At 40.9% G+C, this 25,920-nt stretch overlaps 1 protein-coding gene across 3 annotated transcripts in view; it reads left to right on the top strand.

Annotated features, from left to right (window-relative positions):
* The first annotated feature begins 604 nt into the window (after positions 1-604).
* Mylk4 (myosin light chain kinase family member 4) overlaps positions 605-25,920 on the top strand; it is a 75,883-nt gene continuing 50,567 nt past the window's right edge. The window contains exon 1 of one of the 3 annotated variants that reach the window (XM_015506138.2): positions 605-837. In XM_015506138.2, coding sequence (XP_015361624.2) covers positions 643-837 — 195 coding nt within the window. In that variant the 5' untranslated portion in view covers positions 605-642. Of the gene's footprint in view, positions 838-6,048; positions 6,503-25,920 lie in introns of those variants that run through there. The other 2 variants (XM_048800486.1, XM_048800485.1) reach the window with 2 other exon arrangements.

Below are 25,920 nucleotides of genomic sequence, written 5' to 3'. Positions count from 1 at the left end.
ACCTGTGGTCATCTCCACATGCGCCAGGTATCAGAGTCTCCATCTCTTCTTCCTGTGGATAGATCTTTGCTGGGCAGAAAGGGGAAGGTATCAGAATTTATTGTCTGGATTTGCTCTTTACTGATACAGATAGCAGTACATTCCTTTTTATAAAAGGAGAGCTTTTCACAGCATTTTTCCATGTTTACAGACATGTGCACTTTTTCCTGAATAACCAACTCAAAATATGCCAAGGAAACATCTGGGTGAGGTATTTTACTGTCCTTAATATGCACCTTATTTCACACAGTGAGAGCGGTAACATAAACATCCAATTGAACTTGAGATGGCTTCTTACTCTTTGTAGGAAAAGTAAAAACAAAACAAAACAAAAAATATTTTCCTTTAAAAGTTCCAGTGGTGGAAGTTCAATATGAATATTAACATTCTTCTTCCCAATTTTGGATCTTCTCTCTTTAAATAGAAGAGACTTCCAAATTCTCATTGATTAGTTGTTGAGAAAGTCAATATGTGATTAAGTGATGAGAATTTTCTTGGTTTCCTTTTTTTTTTTTTTTTTTTAACAGTCAAGAGAAGGGAACACTAAAAAGTCATGATTGTGTCTTGATTTACAAATCGGAGACAGAGGGAGGCGAGAGCCACATGCCAGGCAGTAGCTTAATTGGACTCACCACCAAGATGCTAAAAGTGAAGAGACTGGAAGAAATCAACACATGTTACAGCAGCAACGGGCTGGAGAAAATGGCCTTTTTAAAGTGCATGGAAGAGGTTGAGAAAGTGAAATGCTTTCTGGAAGAAAAAGCCAGTGAAGAGCATCCAAGATCTGGGAAGAATGAGGTAATTATGTGCTGATGTAGTCTTCTAAATATTACCAGTTTTATCTTTTTTCTTTTAATATATCAGGTGGAGCCATTTATTTGACCCTTTTCAAATTCTATTTTGTCACTTATATAGAGAATTAAGGAAAGGTTTTGATAGGCAATTTCCTGTTTTGTTTCATTGAGAATGCTGTTAAACAATGAAGTTGAGTTTGGTTAACAATCAGGAAGTCTTTGAAGATATATTTTTACCTTGTGGTAAGCGGCTTAGCAGCTTTGGGGGCTGGACCATAACTTGGTGGTAGAGAGAGCACTTAGCATGCCCAGGTGCCTGGGTTCCATCCCCAGCAACCCCCTGCCAAGTATATACATTAATGGAGCCTGTGGAAACACACTTTGAGGAAGAATCCTTTAAAATGATGGATTTGGGCTTGAGATTCAGGGAAGTGCTGTGAGGACCACAATTGTTCTACAGATGAAGGTTCTAATTTCCTGAAGACCTTGAGTTCCCCAAGGGGTAGAGCTATTGATAGTGAAGACCAGAGAAGGGACAAGCAGGACTTGCTGATGGCATGATTGTGGAACCCTGTGTCCTCTGCTGTGCAGAACAAGGGTGCAGAGTGTTCTTTGGTTAGTTACTAAATTCAAACAAGGAGCTGCCCCATCTGAAAAATGAGATGATAGCTTTTGTGAAAATTAAGTGGAATAACTCCTCAGCAAAATACCTGACACAATCACAAGCACTTCTTTGTTTTCCTTTTTGTTTTGTTTTGTTTTGGTGGTGCTGGGAAGCAAACCCAGGGCCTTGAGCATTCTAATCACACACTCTACCCCTGAGCTACATGGTAAACATTTAATAAATGTTAGCCAGCAACAGCAGCAGCAGCAGCAGAAGCAATTTCCTCCCTTCCCTTATCTTAGTCACTTCCATTCATCATCCCTTGAAGTGCAGCTCTGGTCCAGCGTGGGCTTCATTGCATTTTGCCTGTGCTTCTCTTAGCACCCGCAAGGCTTTTGAATGTATTTATCGTCTTTCCCAGACAGGGATCCTGAAGGTTGGGACCACATTTTGCATCCCAGCCACTTATTTACCCAGTTGTGGAGACATAATAAGCACCAAAAATGTTAGAGGAACAAACAGGTCTATTCAAGTGAATTCTGAATTCTGGATGAGGGCCTGGAATCATTGTTGCTAATAATCAGAGCAAGTGATTCTTGTTAGACAGGTTTGGAAAACATCCTTCTTTGCTCAGCTATTATTCCAAAAAACACTATTCAGGTGGGAAGGGCATTTTGAACAACAAAACAGTGGATGAAATAGAGATATTGTATATAACAGCCCTAGGAGTTATTTTACTGTGAGTTAAGAACAGTAAAATGTGCAGGAAGGAAGAAATGAGTTATAGTAAAGCAGATTTCTTTGAGAACTCTATTTTCCCCGTGAGATAATATCTTTTTTTTTTTTTAATTTTGAAATGGGATCTCACTATGTTACACAGGCTGGCCCCAATCTCTAGGGTTCAAATGATCCTCCTACCTTAGCCTCCAAGTGTCTGGGACTTCAGGTGTGTGTCACTGTGCCAGGCTAGTTAATATCTTGCTCAATATAGAGCAAGAAGAAATTTCCACAAGCAAAATTTAAGTGATAAATGAAAGTCTTTCTGATCAGGGCTGTTAATTGTACAAATAAATAAGCATGAATTTTTTTTCTGTTCATTAATTTCTACAAGACATGAAAGATAAAGTGTATTCGTATAACTTTGCATAACTCTGAAACCATCAAGTAGATGCAATAGTTTATATGAGTCTGATTATTTTTCATGTTCAGCTTTTCTCCAAGTTCTGTTATCTAAATTTTACAAATAAGTAACTGTCTTTAAAAAGTAAGAGATACTGGTAAGTTGGACCATAAACATTTTTAGGAAGATTTACTTTTATGATTAACAATGGTTCTAGAATGTTAGAAATCAATGATGGGGCAGTTGTATATTTTTTGAGAGATATTTTTGAGAGAAAGATTGAAAACGTTGAATCTGCAGAAACCCTAAAAGAAGTCGTCTCTCCCTTTTGTGGCTCAGGCCTGTTGGCTTCTGTCCTGCAGTTGATACTGTGTGAAAGGTGGGAAGAAGTGACAAGGAATTCTCTATATCCCATTCAGTTTCTTATTTGTAAATGGAGACAAGCCCAGAGATGTCAGCAGTAAATTTCCCAGTCTCTCTCTCTTGCCATGTGGAAAATGGATGGGTACATGTGTCGGAGGCTCAGAGCTCTTCTCCTTCCTGCGGTAGCCAAGGCCCTATCCGGGTGGTGCAGGGTGGCAGGCCTGGCAGTGGGTGGGAGGAGAAGGCCATTCCAGCATCTCAGATGTCTTCAGGTATGTAGACAGAGCTGGATTAACACGTCTCCATCTTCTGCTAGACTGCAGTAAATCTTTACCATACCACTCTTTTCTCTCCGGCTGCGGTAAATCTTTACCATACCACTCTTTTCTCTCCAGGGACTATTTAAAAAAAAAAAATGCTTGTCAACTTTCTTCCTCTTTCTCTTTTATCCCTTCTTTCTCTGAAAGGATTAACACTACTAATCATAGTAGAAACATTCAGTGGTTTTGCTGAAAAGAATTTGCTCTGAATTTCAGACACTCTGGTGACATGAAAGCTTTTGTTCTGGAAGCTTAGAGTACATTTACTTTCTAGAATAGACTTTATCTGCAGAACCAACAGTGGAAAAATTATGTATAAATTTAGCAACCTATGTTAAAATAGTTGGATAAAACTTGGATTCATTTCTTTTTCTGCTCTTAACCAGATTTTTCTATTTCATTTATTTTTCTTCCACTGACTTTATTTTTAACTCTCTTCTTTCTCTTCTTCTACTTTTTTGGTTGAATTTATTAAATACTAATATATTCTACTTCTTTCTACTTAAAAAATTCTTTTTGCAATTTTAATTTTGTTCTTTTAATTTTTCTGCTTTCTTTTCATTCTGTTTTCTAATGACTGTTCTTATTCTGTTACTTTTCAAAGGATGTTCAAAGTCACCTAATTTATACATCTAGTGTAGAATTTTAAAAGCATTTACTACTCAGAGAGGGGCATCTAGCTCTCTGCCCTAAAGACTTTGTTTCTGTTTTTCTCCTTCCTTTCTGACTTCCATGATGACTCAAAATTAAAAACTTTGGAGGATGGTAAAGGCCCCTCCCCAAGAGAGGATGCAGGGATAGATAGAGAGTGATGGTCATCCTCCTGGATCACCTGCCCCAAGAATGAAGCCACAGCAGAGCTTCCCTCCCTCACATACTAGTGATTTCCCCCTCTCCCTCCACCCCACGGCATGAGCTCTGCCGTCCTCCAAACCTACGTGCACTCAACATTAAATATCACCACCAGCACCCACAGTCATCACTACTGCATCACCTCCAGGCTGACTCGTAGTCCTGCCTTCCCTCCTTGGAGGGCCTCCACAATTCTCCTTCAAAAGAAGGTCTTGCACGTGAGGAAGTTGAATAAGTGGTTGGATTTTTCAAAAAATTTTCAGCCTAACTAACGAAGACTTTTAGCACAAATCAACTCCTAACTAAGGAAGACTTTTAGCACTAATAATAAACCAGATTGAAGCATTCATTGTGTATGTCAACATACAAGTAAAAAAATCAAGTAAAACTAAAAAAGCAATATACTGACATATGTGAAAGATGAGGACAGCCACTGTGTATATACCGTTACCTTAAAAATGATATATGGTTCTAATAACTATAATTAGTATTGCTTTTATTCAATCAGATCCAGGGATTTTAAAAAAATTATTCACTTATTTACTTTTGTGCTGGGCATCGAACTCAGGGCTTTAAGCATGCTAAGTATACACTTTAAGCATGCTAAGTACCACTGAGCTATACCCTATCCCCAAGATTTAATTTTGTCAGTTCTCTAGTGCCTATATAAATAGCTCTCAGATTTAATGTAATATCGCTCCCTCCTCACACACACACACAGCACACACACATCCCTATTGGCATCCCTACTTGCTCACTAAAAAACAAAAGTGTCAAATAATGTTCTTAGACAATCATTCAGCTCTGCCTACTTTTCACTACCTTCCCAGGTATACTACATGCATCCTGCTTTCTTTTGTTTTTGTTTGTTTGTTTGTTTTCCCAGTGCTGGGGATGGAACCCAGGGCCTTGTGCTTGCTAAACAAACATTTTACCACTGAACTTCAACCTCAGTCCATCTACCTGCTTTTTATACCCAAGATGGTCTATGTGGTCTGTGCCCACCTCCTTGTCCTTTGGTTTTCTGGACCTTCCTGGATATCCCTAGTTTCTTGTCCTCCACCCAAAATGCATGGTCCCAAGTACAAAAACTGTGGGATGCCAGAGTGAGGATGGCCCTTCTAAAAAAATACATCACCATGGACCATGGTTCCACAACTGTGCTTATAGGACTCTTATTGTTTTATTTGTTCTTTTTAGATATGCATGACAGTAGAGTGTATTTTGACATATTATATACACACGGAGTATGACCTATTCTAATTAGGATCCTATTATCGTGGTTGTACATGATGTGTTTCACTGGTCATGTATTCACATATGAACATAGGAAAGTTATGTCAGATTCATTCCACTGTCTTTTCGATTCCCATTCCCTTCATTCCCCTTTGTCTAATCTACTCTTCTAAGTCAACTTTTAAAAAATTACCTTAACCCTGATTGATTTGTGCTAAAAGTCTTCCTTAGTTAGGAATAATTCTTCTTTTAAAACCAGGTTTAAATTCTTCCATATCCCATCTAGGGGTGGGGGCAGGGTGGGGGTAGAAAATAAGGACAACCCTAACACAAGCAGACCTTGTAATCCCTGGAATGTTTAAAAGGCCTGGTACCAATGCTCCAAAGACCAAACCGAATAAAATATTTATCAACAGGATGTGCAAAAGGATAGAGTGGGTTGAAGCAAAGCATGAATCTCCCTATTTTGATTGCAGATGGTGGGTTTAATACTAGGTGGCATTTCCTGACCAACTGCTATGAAATTGAACCACCAACAGCGTCCAGAGTGGCTGTAACTTAGATCTCGAAATAGCACAACTGAGGGTGGAAGTTTTGTGATTTTCGAAAGTTGTCTCTCTCCACCCCTATTCTTTGCTCCTCACCCCACAAGGGCAAGAGAAAGCCGCCTGGCTGGCGGTGGCCCAGCCTAGGCAGCCGACAGGAGTTACAGTGCAGCTACTAGTCCTTGAACTGGAGACAAACGCATGCGCGTCGGCATTCCTTATAGCCAGCAGGTCTCCCTCAGCCCCTGCACCTGTTTTGGATCTGTCACTCAAAGTCATCATATTTTCCTTTTAAAGAGGCAGAATACTTGTAGATGGTGTAATTGGAGACGCTCATGGCAGACTCTGCAGGAATCCTCAGCAATTCGGGATACCCACTCCTCAGAGCAGAGCAGAGCAGGGAGCAACAGTGCTTGGAAAGTGCTTGAGCTAGATCAGGGGAGGGAAGGCGCCTGTGAGCCAAGGAACTTCACAGCTGCTCCCAGAGAATGGACTCAACACTTAGAAGAAAAAGCGTCTGGATCGTAGGTAGCGTGTGCCTTCTGTCGTCTTCAGTCCTCTGGCGCCTATTCCGGGCGGCGATGACACGGGGAGGCCACAGACAGGCTCCTGCTCTTGGGGACACACAGGTAGCAAACTCCCTTTTAACCACGACAGATTCATTTTGTCTTCTGTGCGAATGTTTCCAGCCCCTGAGTGTTGCTTAACCGAGGCAATGGAATGCATGCCCTGTTGAATCCTTGCCCAGGGCTACCGTCTTAGAAAGGGAGGGTTAATAATAGTGGCAAGTGGCACCTTCCAACATTTCCAACAATTGCACCACCAGCTATGCCTGGTATTTATTATTCGGTGATCACTTTGGAGTGTGAGAGCCTAAAATGATGTCATTTTTCTCCTTCTTATGTGCCTTCATTGTAAAAAGAAAAAAATAAAAAAGCAAAACTGCTTTTTCTCTTTTTAAGAAGTTTATTGCAAATACAGCTCTGAAAGAGTATAAGCCCTTCTGAGCTCCTCCTTCTATGCATTCTCCTTTGAACCCATACTGCTTTTCTTGTGATACTCCAGCTATTCCAAGAATGGAATTCAGTCAGGAAAACAGTAGAATTCTGCAAGAAGGAGGAGGAGGAGGATTTACTATTTTAAGCATCTAGGCACTTTCCAAGAGGTGGTATTCCTGTCTGGGGTACAGATCTTACCACCTTCTTAATTCTTTTATCAATTAGCATTCGATGAATTATTTTTTTAGATGATACTAGGCAATTTAGAAAATTTGACAGCAAAGAGTGTTCCTACTTGAAGGTATATTCAGGGTAGTTTCTCCATCTTTTTTTCATTATCATTTAATCTTATCCTCAAACTTTGTTTTCCCTCTGATTAAACCCTCCCATGAAATTTATCTATTTACTTTAAAAAAAGCATTTTCTTTTTTGTGGTGCTGGGAATCGAACCTGGAACCTTTCACTTGCTGGCAAGTAAATGCTCTGCTGATGAGCTATACCTGCTCCCTCCTCATGAAATTTTCATAGCATAGATAAACCGCTCAGCTGTATTGCATGTGTATGTGTGCTTCATCCCCTCTCCACAAAGAACCAATTTTAAGCCCCTGTGGACTATCGCCCCCATTGACAATGCATGACTTACAGTTTAAAAAAAGATTTCAGGTGTGAGGGTGGGTGTATATTCCTGTGTATACAGGCCTCATTTACATCCCATGAGAAATCACCAACTTTGCCTCTTGATGACAGAGGAGGACAGAGCTCTAGGAATTGGCTTCCCTGAGGCCCTGAGCCAAGTTCACTGCCAGAAGAATTGCCAAATCTTGGAATGGTTTATCTATCATCTGATCTATGTCAGTTGAGGACCAGATAAATGTATTGGGAGAAAGCAGTAGAATTTTTTTTTAAAAAAGTAGGATATCATAAAATATCATACCTCTCTTTAGGTGCAACCTAACATCATGATTAAGTCTACATTTTTCCATTGCAGTCCCTACTATCCATGTGTCAGTCATTTTCAGTTGTTTCACATATCTCCTACGGAGGTATCAGGGGACTATGTTTCTTCTATGGAGAATGCAATGGGGCTTCCAATTCCCATGTGAAAAATAATGTGCTATTCACTCCACCTATGAGAATGTGGGCCTCTGGCTTTTCCCAATGAAGAGGTCAACAAGTATTTAGGAGCACTGTGGGTATATAATTCTAAAGATTTCTTTTTTAACTCTTCAACTGTAAAGAAAATCTCTCTTAAATGAGATTTTTACAACATATCCTTTTAGTTTTTTTTTTTTCATTGCTAGTGATTATTTAGAAATGTAGGCAACTATTATCTTGGAAATTTCTACAAGCACAGAAGTTTTAGTCTTTTATAAAGGCATCAAATAATTCTGTTTATGATATTAATAAGCTTTGTTCCCACTGAAGACATATAGTAATGAAAAGGATTTCCAATGCCCTGTATGTAGATCCCTACACTTGTAGAGCTCCTGGTGTCCTTGACTAAAAACAGGTGAGCCATATTTATGTTTATGTTGTTTTAGCTTTGTGTTGTTTTAGCCTCTCAGAATAATTAAAATTATGATAGTTTTATGCTATTTCTGTTACTTGTTGCAATAGGAGAAAAATATTTTCATTTTTTCTAAAAGTTAAAACAGGATAATCAAAATTATAAATGTTACAAATCAAATCTGTATTCCTAGGTAAGAGAAGAGGTAACCACACTTGATAATAAAATTCTTAAATACAGTCAGTCAAACTCTACTTCTATCCATTTTCCAAAACCACAATGGTTGTAAAATTTACATTTATTTATTAGTGTTTTCCAGACTTCAACTTTTCACAGACTACCTTAATGATTTTCGTTGTACAGTTGGTTCTCCATATCCATGGGTTCTTCATTTGCAGATTTAACCAAACACGAATCAAAAATGTTAGAAAAGCCAGTCATGATGGCTCACACCTGTAATACCAGAAGCTTGGCAGTCTGAGGCAGGAGGATCAAGAGTTCAAAGCCAGCTTCAGCAATGGCGAGGTGCCAAGCAACTCAGTGAGACCCTGTCTCTTAAATAAAATACAAAATAAGGCTGAGGATGTGGCTTAGGGATCAATGCCCCTGAGTTCAATCCTGGTACCATTGAAAAAAAAAAAAGGAAAAAAGAAAAGAAAGAAAAAAATCATGTCTATAATGAACATCTACAGATTCTTTCCTTGTCATTATTTCCTACCAAGACAGAATATTTGCTTAGCATTTACATTATGTTAGTGTTTTAAAGTATACAGGATGATTTAAAACATACAGGAGGAAATGTGTATGTTATACATAACTACCGCACCATTTTATATAAAGGACTTTGGATGAAGTCCTGGAGCTAATCTCTTAAGGATATGAAGGATGACTCTATTTTCCTGCAATCCTTACTCCTATTAATATTTTTCAAATATCAAGTCATTTAAAACATTTTTTAAAAATATTCTTAGTTGTAGACACACAATACCTTTATTTTATTTCTTTATTTTTATGTGGTGCTGAGGATAGAACCCAGTGCCTTCCACATGCTAGGCAAGCACTCTGCCACTGAGCCCCAGTCCCAGCCCCAGCCCCAGCCCTCATTTATAAAATTTTTAACAAAAGCAAAAACAGAGTGAGATCATAGCTTTATTGTGCTAACTAGAGATTTTTCTAATGCACAACAATATATACATACAACATAAAATTATAAATGGTCTGTTAGTTTCTGACCTTAAATCACCTAAAATCCCCTGCCATATGGTGGTCCCATGTCAGTTAAATCAGGAGGACACCCAGATTCAGGAACTATTTTCAGAACTTTGCTCTGTGGCATTTGACCCTTTCACCTCTATTTCTCATTTTCTGTCTACCATGTGATGACAGTAACAAAGATCAGGGAAATGGTGGTAAGCAGGCAGCAGTGGAACCTTCTGTCTAGAGAGAAGACAGAGAAAATTGATAATAGAAAGCATTTAGTACAGAATGTTGATATTAGGAAAAGTTCACTTAGAGTTCTTGTGTGCCTAGTCTGTGTCTCCATCATGTCACCAGAAAGCAGAATCTGAGGCCAGAGCATTTGTGTAGGTCCTTCTTTTGGGAATTGGCTCCCAGGAGCAGTCATGGGACTGGGGTATGTAAATCAGGGAAGAAGGGAAGCCCCAACCAGGTCATGCCTAAGTGACCACCATAGGAAGGATGACCCAGGACTGAAGGGGGTGCTGATCCCCCAGGACCCATCCCCACTGATCAAGGATAACTACCTGCTGGTATTTTCAATTGCCTGTGCATATGTGTTGGTTCCCACGAGAATCTTGCTGCAATGACAGAGAACCCAGGGGAGAAGAGGAGATGCATTGGCTCTGGGTTGAAGTGTCTTTCTACTCCTATATGGATCTGGCAACAGCCCAAGCAAAGACGGGCATGGAGGGCGAGTGTGTGTGTGTGTGTGTGTGTGTGTGTGTATTCTGATGCATTCAAAGTCTGTCAGCCTTTGAGGTAGGTGTTATCTCTACAGACAACTGAGGGTTAATTACCTTACCCAATGTCCAGGAGCAGTAAGAGGTGGACCTGAACTTTTAACTCAATGGTTGCTCTCTAAACCACCACTGATTGCCCCCACCATGCCCAACTTTGCACTTCACAATTACATATTCTGTTAAAGATAGACCACTGGGGTCTGATGCAGCTTGCAGGCCCAACTCTTCCTCCTCAGGGGAATTCTTTAAATTCTTTGCATAGCAGCCCCATTTGCTACACACAGTTGCTTTTGGGGCCAAATAAAGTACTGCAGTATGTATGAAAGTGCTTTGTAAAATATAAAGGCTGTACTTGTTATAATCATCAGTACCTTGTTCTCTTACTTGCTTAAGTATCCACAGGTCCTTGTCTGCTTACCTACAGTGACAGCCTTGGAACCTGTGATGCCACCTTGCATTTTATATTCATTATAGTGATTCTTTCATCCTCATTTTCAATTTTAATAGGGGAAAAATATCTTATCTGCTGGTCCATTGATGGTGTTAGAATGATATTTGCTCATTTGGATGTCCATATAAATGTCCACTTATACAACAAATCTATTGTATAAGTCATGGCTCATGGTTTTACCCACTTGGAAGTTTGGATGCCTGCAGGTTACTGGCATTTCCATAGCTAAGGGAACACTACAGACCAGTGCTGTGGGTATAGAAACTGTGGCTCAAAGATTAGGAACTGTGGGGCTGGGAGCATGGCTTGGTGGTAGAACATGTTCTTAGCATGTGCAAGGTCCCAGGTTCGGTGCTCAGCAACACACACACACACATACACACATACACACACACACACAGATGAGGGACCTAGGATTAGATCTTGAGTGAATTTTGGGATCAGCTTATCCAAATTATTCTTTGAAGGGGAAATTTAAAGTCCTAGAGAGGAGAAATGGACTTGTCTGAGATTCATTACAAGCCACTACTTTTTCTGAAAGTTAGAATTTTCTTTCAACCAAGCCTTCTATGCTGCTTTTTATGTGTTTGGGCAAAGCGAGTCTTCTTTGTAGAACATGTAGAAAGTTCATTCTGTGGTTGCTGTCAAGGTTCTCCCACAGACCCTTTCCCACCCTGGGGCTTGGCAGAGTAATTGATGGGCCAGGCTTGGGATCCATCTACTCAGAGCCCTCCCTGCAGGCCAGCTCTTGGGATGCTTAGCTATCTGGGCTCACACCTTGGCTCCACCTCTCTCTAGCTTTGCACCTGTATCCCTGCTGCTTAGTTCCCATAGGTCCCCAGGCTCCACTTCTAAGGAGCGCTGGTTGCAGGCAATTCCCCAATGCTTAAATTTCAGAGTTGGATTCTGAGCTGCAGGGAGCCCCATTAGAAGAGTCCGGCTGTGACAGGTGCAAATTTAATAAGTTTTCAGTGGCCCAGGTGTCAGGAAATTCTAAAAAAAAGGTAATTACCAAACCAGAAGCCAGGAGTGTGTGAGCCCAAGCTCTGACTTGTCCAGTCATCCTTTCACGTCTAGTATTTGTGTTCCACACGTGCACTGTGAACAAGGATACAAACTAGGCCTGTTCTTACACGTCTTATAGGTTTAAGGTTCATGCTAACTAATGAAATTGGGATACAGAATAAGCCTAAAAATGAATTTTAAATGTTTTGAACAACCAATTAAAAAAAATAAAGAAGCTGATCTCATAAAAAAATAAAAAAATAAATTTAAAAAAATAAAAATAAAACTTTTATTCACAAATATATTTAATCAGCCCATATAAGAGTCTAAGTATTCATCTAAATCTTTATCCCTCTATTCTCTATCAATGTATTCAACAGATAATTACCAAGCCTTACTATTTGTGAGACAGTGTGTAGATTATGTTCAGATGCTGATAATAGCTGCCAAATAATGACTTTAATTTAAAGGGCAAATATATGAAACTCACAGACACAAGCAATTTCACTTAATGATCACTGATGGTTTTAAAAAGAGGTAGAATCTAATGAAATGAGATCATCTCTCTCTTTCTTTTCTTTTTCTTTTTCTTTTTTCTTTTAACTAGGGATTGAACCCAGGGATGATTAACCACTGACCACATCCCTAGCCCTTTTAATTTTTATTTTTTATTTTGAGATATGATCTCACTAAGTTGCTTAGGGCCTTGCTAAGTTGCTGAGGCTGGCTTGGAACTTGCAATCCTCCTACCTCAGCCTCCCGAGCTGCTGGAATTACAAGTGTGTATCACAGTGCCCAGCAAGAACATTTCTTTAAAAGGTCAACATAGAATGTGGATCCCATTTGTGAAGTACTCTTTTCCTTTAAGTAGAGATTTTTATGTTAGGGGGCACCATTAGACAATTTGGCAAGCCCAAAGTATTCAGAAACTTAAAAAACTGATAATGACAAGTGTTAGGTTTCATTTCTTTCCAATCTTCTAGAATAGGCATGCTGAAATGATATAATATCCATCTCCTGGTGTGGGGGATAGAACTCAGCTATGCTAAACTGTGCCCTATACCACCAGCCCCAGCTTTTACATTTTTAAAACTGTGTTTAGGTCTTTAGGATAAGCTTTTAACCTAGTTATATTTATTTACTTATGTTATTTGAAAAATATGTAGATGGTCCTCACTATGTGACACACTTTGTTCAAAGTACTTTTAAAATGGGAATGTAGCTCCATGGGGGGCCTAGGTTCAAATCCCAGCACAGCAAAAAACAAGCAAACACCCCCCCCCACCCCAACGAAACAGAACAAAACCCTTGTCACAGCCTCAGGAAGTAGGTGCTCCCATATTTGGCTCCATGGATAACAATGATGACCACTAGCACTTACGTTGTATTTATTGTGTTCCTGGCACTTTGTTAAGTACTTTTCATGCAATGTGTGTTAATCCCTGCAATGGCCTATGAAGTTGGTAGAATTATTACCTCTGTTCCACAGATAAGTCAGCTGAGGCTTAACGAGTTAGGAACTTGCCCAAAGTTATGCAATGATATTGACGACATTATTTGTTTCTGAACTTTTCTGGATTAGCTTGCTCAACAAATGAAACAGGTTGTTAGGTTCATTTGTAGAAATTTTTAACAAGAGTTTTTTTTAAAAAAAATATCATTTTTTAGCGCACTTTTAGGTTCACAGCAAAATTGAGAGTAAAGTACTGAGATATTCCAATGTACCCTCTGTCCCCACATATGCATAGCCTCCACTAACAACATACCTCTTGGAAGTGGGATATTTATTACAATCAACAGTCCTACATTAAATTAGGGTTCACTATTGGTGTTATGTACATTCTACCGGTTTGAATAAACATCTAATGACTGTGTCCACCGTTTTTATAGTGATTTAAATTTGTATTTAATAAATTAAAAAGTGTATTTGAAAACAAGCTGTTATTACTGGTGAATTTTCCAAGGACAGTAGAGTTTTCACATCATTTGAAGTATTTCAAATTCGTTGATTGTTTCGGTTGTCTGTTCAATTTCTTTATGCAAATACAGCCAGACACTAAAGTTCAGTCTCTGCCCTGCTGACTGAAGTTTTTCTCTGAAACTACGAGTTAACATCGCCCTCCAGTGGGTAGAAGTTGTAACTTCTAGTGCGGTCTCAGTGACGTTGCAGGTTGAGGCTAATCTTTTTTTTTCTTCCTGTGCTGGGAGACCAAACGTATGGCATCAGAAGCTAGCTGAGCAGGCGCCTACCACTGAGCTACCCGGTTCCCAGCCCCAGATTTTACAATTCAGGGCAACTAAACTTTTGCCCAGCTCTGGGCATCTTTTCTGTAGGGCCTGATCTCTTTCCTTCTCTGACTCTCAGATTTACTTTCTTGAGGGATATTTCTTCTGTCTTTTCAACTCCTTTCATGTCTTTTCATGCCTTTCTTTCAATGGGTGGATTCTGCCAGTTTCCCAGGCAGCTAGGCTGGACTTCTTACATATCTTGATGCTGTGCTGACCTCCTGTCAGACACCAATTCTGCATGTGAATTCTTGAAATGTGTCTTGGATCTCTTTTTGTTATTACCACTAGAATGATGGCAAAATGTGTTATTTTCCTCCACCATCATCTAAGGGCATGCACAGATAAGTGGTCATCAGAGACTGTGAAGAGCGAGAAAGGAACTCTATCCAGCCCAGTTTGGATAAGATTATAGATGTGAACATGCCTTAGAAACTCTAAAGCATTAGGTAAATGCTGTATGGAGGAATCAGCAAGGCAGAGATTCATTATTTTATTGGACACACACTATTCCATATGCTTCGAGAGCCAGGTAACACACAGGTAATACACCACTAGTTCAAACCTGATACAGATAGTTTTAAAAATTTAAAACTTTACCATCATTACATAACAAAAGTGGCAGGACACATTCCTTTGGTGTCCTGTCTAGAACATTTGTCCTTCGATATTTCAAATAGTGAATGGCCAGTCCTGACTTGCTTACTTGGGGGACAGCACAGTAAAAGCTATCTTTTCCACCTTCTGTTCTCTTTGTTCCCTGAGACCTATGACTAGTCCCAAGCTCAGGAGGCCACTATAGTAGTTACAGAGCTGTACATTCTAATGAAATTAGCCAGGGGTAAAAGGAAAAATAGAAAGTTACCAGGCATAATGTCTAGTGTTTAAATTAGAATAGTCATGCAGTATCTGGCTCCTGTGCCATATTGAGTAGTGTGGGTCCAATAAAAGAATGAGACTTCTGTCTCACGTTCTATGCAGCCTCTGCTTCTAGGTTCTTTTGCACATCAAATAACAAGATCCCCCCATGCAAAATTCATTTAATGCTTTTGATTTCTAAGGTATGTTCACATTTATGATTTTGGTACTAGTTGGCCATCTTATTCATGTTCATAGCCATACAGGAGCCCATAAGATAAAGGCACATAACTGAAGCCCATTAGGGTCTATATCCAACTATTTTACTTTAATATTATGTTTTTTTTATGACCACTGTTATCCTACGAAGGATTATTAATATTATTTCCACAATACATAATATTAGACATTTTCAGTGAAAGTTAAATTACTAAAGACTTTAGGAGTTTTCCATAAAAAAAAATAACTGCAACTAAAACAAAACCCTTTTAAACCAGGTACATAGGAAGCAGTTTATAAATGTTAACTCATATCTGTAACATTATTAGTGTTATTTATTCTAATAGCTTTCAAAAGTTATTTGGCCAAAAAATTATTTTGTTAACTGGCTCATGATTCACATGTTACCGAGCTATGAGATGGATTTGGGGGAATGCAGGTTTAGTATGGACTGATTATTGGCTTTGGTGTCACATAGACTACAATCCAAATCCCTGTAGGACCACTTACCAGCTGTGTGACCTTAGTCACTTAAGTTCTCTGAGTTTCAGTTCTGGGTTCATCAAGTTGGCTAATAATGCCAACCTTGCAGGATTATTGGTGGGGGAGGGATAAATTAGGGAATTAGCAAATAGCTCTATGCCTGGCACAGAGATGTGGCCTCCCAATTTCATTTCCTCTCTCTTTATTTTTCCACACATCTTTATTGTCCCCTCCTCTATTCTATGGCTTTCAAAATCATTCAAGTTCAGATTCAGATCCCACCATGCTCAATTCTAATCTGAGTTCCCTAGTTTCTTTGGTTTATGTCCTTCTTCAAATACCCTGTGCCATGTGTGGCCCTTTATGGTAATCATTATTTCACAGGTAAATTCCTCCATTCTTAAATAGCTGGAGTTCCCTCCGCAGAGGATCATTCCTGTATTTCTTTGTATCCTTCCCATGAGATATGCCCATTCTCATTTGTATACTAGTTATGAATACATTTAGGTATGATTTCATATTTGAAATCTTAGAAGTGAGAGCCATGATCAATATACTTATTTCAAATGTTCAGACAAAGTGATGCATAGCACCAGGTTCCATAGAGCAGGATGTTTGGAATAACACTGGGTTTGCATATTTTCCCCAAGACCTTCCAAGAGGATATATTTGAGTGGAATTTTAGTCATTTCTAGACTGGCAAAACAAATTATGAGAGGTCAGTGTGATCTGATGTGCCTCAGCTTACTCCACCTACCCTCAGATCACAGTGTCAGCAATAAGGAAAATGCCTATAGTCCTGTGTGCTTTCTGTTTCCTTCTGAAGAATAAGACAATCTGATTCCCTTAAGTCAAAATGGGTCTGTTAACTTTTACTCAGAAATGGCTCTTATATGGGGAAATTTTTTTATAATGATAGCCCAAAGTCCTAGCCTAGATTCTGAAGTCCCTTTTGAGATCATCCTTACAAGGAATGGCTTTATTAAAATACAATTTGTTTGTTTTACACATCCTAATCTTTGACAGGTGCTATTGTATGTGTGATGCAAAGAAGGTTATTCACCATGAACTACAATCTTATTACTCAAGCAGTATCCTGTGGCTGTCAGGGTAGCATTGGCACAGCCTGGGGACTTGTTACAAATGTAGAGTCTCAGACCCCATCCCACACCTGCTGAATAGGAGGCTGCATCTTAAAAAGGTCCCTTATGACGATTTTGGTGCACAAGTTCGACCAGCCTTAGAACATTTGTCACCTATTGCAAGTGGAAAATGAAAATGAAGGGTTAAAGTTCACTCAAAAAAAAAACTGGTAAAAGAAAAATAAAGTTTAATATTCAGTATTGTAGTTGTGAATATAAGCTTACCTAAGTAACATACATATGTGTAGTCATATATATGCACATACATGTGTATCAAGAGCATTCGTGTGTGTAGTGTCTCACTCTGTGTGTGTGTATGTGTGTTCTCCCAGGGGTCTCTCCAGCTTTTCCTTGGGAACCAGGCAATATCCTTTCTTGAACATTTTAAGAGCATATTTTCCCTGATAAAATAAATATGTCTATTAATAGTTCTTTCCATTAGGTTTCCCAGGCAGACCAAACACAGCACTTGTCCCTTGGCCAGCCACATATGCTGGGGTGAGGGGACATGAGCAGTGGCAGCACACTCTGCCTTCCCTGGAAGGGTCACCCTCGTCTGTCCCCTGGGCGGTGGCTCTGGACACCGAGTTCCTCACCCGTCTGAGAGGAGGTGGCCCTGTGAGGGGACACCGAGAGAATGTGCATCATGGAAATTCCTTGGCCTGCCCTTGCCGGCAGGGCAGCGGGTGGTTTAATTGAAAGCCTTGTATGTGCCGAATGGAGGAAGAGTCTGTGAGATTCTCTCTTGTCACCGAGTCACTCCTGCCAGGTGCTACTGGCACGGGTTTGTAAACAAGAGGGCATGTGGCCAGGAGCCTCTGAATTCCACTGCATTCCATTGTCACCACAGTATTAGAGTGGCTTTCTGTTCACAGTTTCCAGGTTCAAGTGGAAAGGTCACTACCGTCTGGAGCTTGGGGTTGATTCATCTGGGTTTTGCCACTCACATTAGATGAGTGACCTTGACTTTGAGCAAGTGATGGGAGGCTGTGGTATTTGTTGTTTATTAGGGATGAAAACCACTGGAAATAAGCAAATATATAGATTCCCAGTCCCCACTCCAGTTCCTGAAGTGGAAACTGCTCAGGTGGGTCTTGGGGATCTATGTCTTTAAAGACCCTCCAGGGGTTCACATGAGAAGCGAGGTTAGCACAGACCCAGGGAAAGCATCTGGATGAGCACAGGGCTCACTGCCCCTCATCTTCCCTTTATATTTGCTCCTGTCAGGAGATGCCAACAGGCAAGAGTCAAAAGGATTTATTAAGTACTTCCTGAGTGTCCAAGTATGCACAATGACCCACAGAGAAGGGCAAAGAAGATGGTATTGTGTCACCGTTGGAGGCTAGTTAGACTATAAAAAATACATTAAAATATTTGACCTCTTTCCAGGCTGACTGCTCATCTCTGAACCTCTTAGAGTTGAGTAAGTCTTGTGACAACTTAAGTTTCTTTGACTTTAGAATGAGACTGAGGACAGCCCACACTTCTTAGATGGTTCTTTGTTCTGAGTAAATGCTACATGACTTGGAGGTCTGTTGGTGACTGGGGTTTGTGGACTCATGGAAAATTATGGGATTTATAGTCCTGTGTACCTATTTCCATTTTCACCAAAACACTGGTCCTGTGTTTTTGTTTTGTGCTGTGGATTGAATCTAGGACTTAGTACGTGGTAAGCAGGTGCTCTACCTCTGAGCTACGCTCCCAGCCCCTAAATCTGTGTTTGCATGAGCTTCATCAAGACTGGACTAAAAAATATGTGTCACGGGATTAAAGATATCTCTCTCTTATACCCTGTTGAGTAAGAAACCTTTCTCTGCTAGAAGGCTAGCTTCTTTCACAAATTGTGATAAGAGACCTAATGTGTAGCTGAGGTGGCAGAAGGGGATTTGTGCAGGATAAAACCAACAGATTAAAAATAATTCAAGAAGAAAAAAAGCATCTACTAGGACCGTGTAAAGAGGAACTGAAGTGAGAATCCCTTTGCTCTAGGTGAAAACAGGTAAAAGGGCCTTTCTCTGAATAATTATAATAAAGCAAACCTTCCTGGAATCCACTTGAGAAGTTGAATGGAATCCAACTCCACATTCATAGCCGTAGACATGTCTGCAAATAGGTGGAGGGAGCAAATGGGGACAGAGATCAAGGAAGGTTGCAGGTGAAGGAACTCAGCCAAGACTTGGGGAAGAACAGCCAAGACTGGATGGAGGGAAGCCCAAACTTTATGCAACACGGGGTCACTCTCAGGAGAACCAAGGCACCCGTCCAGCCCCTTTGGCCTTTCCTGCTAAACCTTCTAGATTTTCAGTATTATAGCCTTAGTGGAGGACTTGGCAACCTTCCAGAATGTTGATCCCACACTGTCTCGAGACCCCATCAGCTTCGCCATCCTCAGAGTTCACTCAGCGTGGTCTGGCAGAGGATGGCATTCCTAGGGTCACTTCAGAGCTGGTTGACAGGCTCTGTCAAGACCGGGGTCCACTCAGGCCGACTCCGTGTCTTAATGTGTGGGCCCAGGTGGAAGCATCTGTAAGCAGAAATACAAGGACTTGTTCTACTCTGCTCAGGGCAGAGGCAAAAGGATTTATTAAGTACTTCCTGAGCGTCCAGATAGCCTCTGTGTTCTACAGGGAAGGCCAAAGAAATGGGGTTTCTTGTGCCCGTAATGATTAGCCGTTGAAGCTATATTACTTTTCTTTGGCTTGCTGGGTAGGTATGTGAAACATGGCATTAGTGCCACTGCCCTCAACTGGCTCTTGTGGAGGGTCAACAGGGTACAAAGTCAGCACTTAATCAATGGCAGCTAAAAGCACTATTAATAGTATTTTTACTGTTAATCTAGAATTTTATTATTTTCTTGAGGTTGAAATGTCAGATTATGTGAAACAGGAAGAAAAGAACACTGGGCCAACTCTAGCATGGGTCTTGGGGACTAATCTGCTAGATGTGTTCTGCAGGTGCAGAGGAGGCTGTTCCTCACTGACCCTAGGTCTGTTTAGGGCTTTTTCTACTCTCACTTAAACTTCTGCAGAAGTGGTGTCCCCCACACGCATCAGCATGCCTGCCTATTGACCTCACCACAGTGTAGAGGGACGGTGTTGTGGCCATCTATTTTAATGGTTGCGCTCTTCTTTCTGCCATTTTATCTTCTTTAACAAACTCCTTAAAACTCCAACTTCAGAGACAAATCTCCAGGCCCTTTTCAAATAAAAGATAAACTGGGTATATGCTATAGTTTAGATCTGGAATGATCCCCCAAACGTGCATGTATTAAAGATTTGGTCATCAGTTTGGTGCTCTTGGAGGTTGGTAGAACCTTTGAGAGGTGGGGCCTAGAAGGAGGTCTTCAAGTCATTAGAGTGTGCCCTTGAAGGGGATTGTAAGACCTAGCCCCTCCTCTTCCTATTTTTCACTTCCTTCATCATGGGACAAGCAGTTTTGCTCTGCCACACAATCCCACCATGATGTACTGCCTTGCCACAGGCCCCAAAGCAATGGGACCAATCAATATTGGTCTGGAATCTCCAAGACTATAAGCCAAAATAAACCCTCCATCTTTATAAGTTGACTATCTCAGGTGTTTATTATAGCAACGGAAAGCTGACCTATATAACATTTAAAACTGGAATCATAGAGAATGACATGCATCCGTTTCCCCAGCGTTGTTGATCACCCAGGGTTGAGTGGATGAGTGGAGGGAGGTTGGAGATGGTGGTGAAAAAAAGAATTAGCACCACCTTCAAATCTTATGGAGAAGTCAGGTGATTGAAAAGGCTGCTACAGGTTAAGATAAGAACAGGGGCTGGAGGACTCCAGAGCTGGAGGTTTTTACCTGACCTCCAGGCATTAAGAAAAGCCTTTCGAGTAAGTGCAGTTTCAGTTGCATCAGAAGGATCACCATGTCTAAACCTAGGATGGCCGAGAGGAAATACTCTGTGAGGGTCCACAAGAGAGTGAAAGAAAGTGGCCAGGCAGAGAGAGAAGAGCGTCGGGGGCTTTGGGTTAGTGGTCAGGGCCCTTTTCAGACCCGTCTAACTGGAATATAGAGAGAGTGGAACCTCTGAGCCAGCCCAGGCCCAGGACACCAAAGTGCAACCATCCTCTGGACAGGTCCCATTTCCTGCCAATATTCTTCCCATTTTTGGTCACCTTTAAAAGTTAATTCTGGCAATTCTAGGGCTCATTCCTGGGACTTCTTAGAAATAAATTTATGCCCGGTACCACTTCTCTTCCTCCTGAAATTCCTGTTACTATATTTTTAGTATGTTTTGAGGCAGTGAAAAGCATTACTTAACTCTAGTTTTCCATATAATCTCTTCTGATGACTACCTTCTTTTAAAGACTTTTTTTAAAAAGGCTATCCAGCCTGAATTAACTTTTTCTGTGAGAAAAGGTCTTTCGTGGTTTATAAATTTTAATGCGGGATACTAACTGCCAGAATATTCTTGGACCACAACCAGGGATTTAAGCAGCCTTCTGTAACAGCTGAAACATGGCCAACCTGACCCGCACCTGGACACAGGGTCCTTTCATCCTTCATGTTCAAAGTCATGACACCTTCTGGTTTCAACCTCAGGACATCAAGAATTTTCTTTTAAAATCCGTTTCCTGGAAATGAGTCTTTACTATGCTGATGGATAATTTTTCACTTCATGTTTTCTTAAGGTGCATAAGTTGTATTTTTTTTCCTCTTGCACATAAGGGAAAATAAAACAGGGTATGCAGGTCCATGGTAAGGGTCTCCTCTGTATGAAATAATACAGGCCATTACTGTCTTAAATTTTAAAATACTTCATTAGCAACAAGGGATTCCTACACTGCCCTATTCATTCCCTGTTTCTCCTCAGACACTGGGTTGATTATTTGGATTAAAAGTGCTGAGTAAGAGAATGTTGCTTGAAAATTAGGTTCTTAAGTGAACGCCCGAGCCTTTAACCACATAGAGCCCTCCTCTGCTCTCACGGCTCTTTGACTCTCTTATTCAATAGTGCAATGAAGGAAAACTGGGTTTTTGAGACTTAACACCTGACCTGTGCTTTTTGAATCCTCTTTTCCCACTATGCTGGGTGATGCTCCTGGAACACAGAGTTACTCTAAGCCAGCAAAGCGAATTTCTGCAAAATTAAAAAAGATGCTCCCTCTGGGGCAGTAGATTGACAGGGACATCCTTCTACGTGCGCTGTGGACTCATGTCTTGGCCAATTGACAATGATTATGGGAGAAGAAAAATGTTATTCCCTCACTGGGATTATCCAAGGGAACACAAGCTGACTTTCAGCAAGCATGCTTCCCCAAATGGCAGCTGCGTTCAGTGAGTGACCTACATGTCACAGGTGGACGTCTTGCTGGAACACATCCCCAGCACTTCGGTCTTAGCTAGTTGTCCATTCCTTCTTGCTGAACTGTGGACATTTTATTGGGAAGATCTCAGATAATGCAGTTGTGAAGGGGGTGTAGTGGGTTTTTCGGTAAGCAATGCCTTAGGGAGAAAAGCCAGCATTTGAAGACTGACAACTGTCTTTCTGTATGGAGGCATGAAGTTATTTGGGGCCCAGTGATCCTGCTGAAAGGAACTGTTTGAGTGGCCCTTCTTGATTGTATAAGTGGAAAAAAAAATCACGGATGATATTGCCTCTGAGATACATAGTGTTGTTTGTGTTTATCAGAAAGTTTTCTCTCTATAGTGTTGGTATATTAATGCTGAAGATATCCCTGATGAGGGGCACCCTAGAGAGAAATGATACAAGATCTTCACTCCTCCCCAAGAGGCTTAAAGTTATTAAAACACATCTGATGAGCTTGGAAAGCATCCCATGAGGCTGTCCTTGGAGGGGGCCCTTGACCCCTGCTGTAGGCTTATTAGAGTTACCAAAGAAAATATAGGCCCCCTGATAAAATCTGAATGTCAGATAAATAATGGATCATTTTTAGTATAAGTATATCCAGTGAATATTTGGGACCTACTTATAAGTACTAAAAAGACATTCGTTGCTTATATGAACTTCAAACAGAACTGGGCATCCTGTATTTTATATGCATAGTGATGGGGCCTGGCCTGTAGGTAAGGCTGGTGCATGAAGTGTGCTTTTTGACTGGCTTTGCACAGAGTAAGCCAAAGAAATGGAGCCTCAGGAGTCTTGAGCATGAGCTCACTTGATGGATTGTAACACAGGAGGGAGAGGGAGCATCCTTTGAAGCATCATATTGTACATGCAAATAGCAACCAGCAGAGACTTCATTCTGCTACTGGGTACTGTGATGGTGAAAAATGGTAGGCAGCAAAAAAGGTGGAAGTGCCAAACGGCAGGACCTGTGGGGCACTGCTGATGCTCTCCAGTTTCTTTCCCTTGGGGCTAGCTTTTTAGGATTGGTCATGAGTGGTTCAGACCAAGCAAGACTAAGGTGCCAGAAAGTCTGCCAATTGGGAAGCAGGGGTCTGACAAGTGGTTAGAAGATCAAGAAAAAGCAGATGTGGAATTACTTGATTTCCACACTGGGAAGGAGTCTGCCAGGTGCAGGGTACATTGGGGCTACTAAGATGATCAGAACAGAAGAGAAATGCACTCTGTGGACCTCCAGGGGGTTCCTCCAGAGTGCACGTGAATAGGGAGCCAGTGGAGTGAGGGAGATGAGGAGTCACAGACAGGAGGGCATGCAGGGGCCAACCTGCAGTGTCACCAGACAGGATGGTACATAAGAGGATGATGGAAATTCTGGTAGGCTCGAGACAACAGAGAACCTGATTAAAAGAGCTTGATTCTCCCCAAGAGAACCTGATTAAAAGAGCTTGATTCTCCCCAAGGCTGAGCATGATCCAACTTTTAAAAATATTTCTTTCTTCAGACAACAAATACATGAGGTATTAAATAAACACATAGAAGTGGCTGCTCTAGAGGGGCAAACACTTCTCATTCTGCCAAAGAAGGGAAGGGTTTCACTACGCTGCACGTCTTAACGTATGAAAATATCTTAAAACAAACATGAAGAAACCAAATGTACTACAAAGGGAAGAGCTGCCCAGTGTCAGATGCCAAACTGTAGTACCTATGTCCCAGACTACTTAGGTATAGAAAGGGAGGAAATTGAGCACACACCAAGTAGAGGTGAGCATTAAATTAGGACTGTGCCAGCCCCAGAGTAAACCCTTTGTGAATGATAGCTATTAAAATGGTAATAACACGGACATAGGAACCTACCATGGTTCTTTTTGAAGCCCCAGTCCTGACATATGGAATCAAAATCTCTGATCCTCACATTTAAGTGCAACCCCACAAAGTCAGTGCGACTTTTATTTTCTCTGAAACAATGGTTGTCCTTGGGGGGCTTCCTACTCACCAACCCCAGGGGTAGTGGATGCACTTGAGACTCTAGGGGAAAAGGTGAGGCTTTCTGGTTCCCCCTGCCCCCAAGTTCACGGGCAGCCCCTTTTTCCTGGCATTCCTCCCACCCTCCTCAACTTCCATTTAATGCTAAAAGCTCTGTAGGGCTTTCCAGAGTCTTGCTCTCTCCTTGTGGCCAGAATCTTAGAGTAGTGGAAAGTATTTTTATGTTTGAGGCTGAACAGTGGCTTAATTTTGTTTTAAAAGGTAACAGCCTTCGACTTTGACTTAGTTAATGGAGCCAGTTCTTGGGGAATCATGAAGATTGACAAAGAGACCAGAAAGAGCAAATTTCCTCATTTGGGTCTCACCCGTTCTTCCTGCACCTCTCCCCTCTGAAACCACACGGTGGGCTTTACGAGGACCACCTTTTAGATCACAGAACCCGACACGTTTGCAATTTGAAAGTATTAGGTATCACGAAATTGGTCTTTCCTGCTGTGAGGTAGGAAAGATATTTACATAGAAATTTGTGTTAGCCTGGGTTATCATTTGGTTAATTATACAGTAGGCAAGCCGGGAGGTCAAGGGGCTGCTTTGGTTTGGAGTTCCTTTGAACCATTTCTAATTTTCACCATGCTCTCTCATCTTTGGTAATGACCTAGCAACTCTGGGCATGGCTTTTGTCTCCTCGGAGTTGGAGGGAGTAATTTTCTCAGTGGCTGAAAGGACAGTGCATCAAGGACCAAATTGACTTAAGCAAACGCCTGACACAGATCTGGTTTCATGCCAATACTTGCCTACCATCTAAAAACTCAGAAAACCATTTCCTGGTGAAATGGCTGTGGCTTTGTGTACCCAGAGCGCCTCCCTTCCTCTCACTTACCAAATCTTCTCTGCTTTTTATTACATCTGTCTGTAACCTGGAGCATTTTACTCTTTTACAATTCTGCCATTATTGAGAGTCTTGATTCTATTTTTGAACTTTCACAAGAAGTATATATTTCCTAGACATATTGGACATGTGGATTATTTCATAGCTTTTTAAAGAAGTGTTTTAATGTCCCTTAATCCCATGATGTGTTTGGTAATATGCACAATTGATAATGAGAAAATGAGCCAAGACAAGGGGACGGCTCCATGCCACTGGCCATGGCTTGTTCTTTGGTAAGTCCCTCAAAATTAATGTTTGAAAGATAAAAGACCAGGAGTGCTCATTTGGTATATGAAAATATACCTTCCAAATTCTGAGATCATTCCACACAGGAACAGTCTCATGAAGTAGACAGCTCGTGGTTAGATGAGATATCATGAAGGAAGATAGAATGAGATGCATTCACGTGGCCCCTGTAAATTGCAAGATTCTTTGATTTTAAAAAAAATGTTGAATTCCAATGTATTTTGAGTTTTGACATCTGTACCTCCAGGACACATGAAGTTATTTTTTAAAAAATGCTCTGCTTAGTAAGATTCAATTTAAAAAATAAGTTCTGTTTCTTTTAGACCTGTGGGAGGAGTACAGGGGTGGGGATCACATCAAGGCTGGAAAGATGGCAGAGGAACAAAATTGCTCTCATGGCCAGGAGGCCAGGAAGTGAAAGAGAGTGAGGAATGGACCAAGGTCCCACCATCCTGGTGGGGTGTATGCCCCCAGTGACCTAAAGACTTCCCAGCAGGCCCCATCTCTTAAAAGCTCTGTCCCCCAATAGAGAGTCACACTGGGGACCGAGTCTTTAACACATGGACCTTCAGGGGACACTTGAGATCCAAACTATAGATAGCACTTGAAAAAGAAGGAGGAGG

This window comes from Marmota marmota, unplaced genomic scaffold (genome assembly GCF_001458135.2).
Source record: "Marmota marmota marmota unplaced genomic scaffold, marMar, whole genome shotgun sequence".
Classification (NCBI taxonomy): domain Eukaryota; kingdom Metazoa; phylum Chordata; class Mammalia; order Rodentia; family Sciuridae; genus Marmota; species Marmota marmota.
Note: the sequence above shows the minus strand (reverse complement) of the source record. Positions and strands in the feature narration are given on the sequence as shown.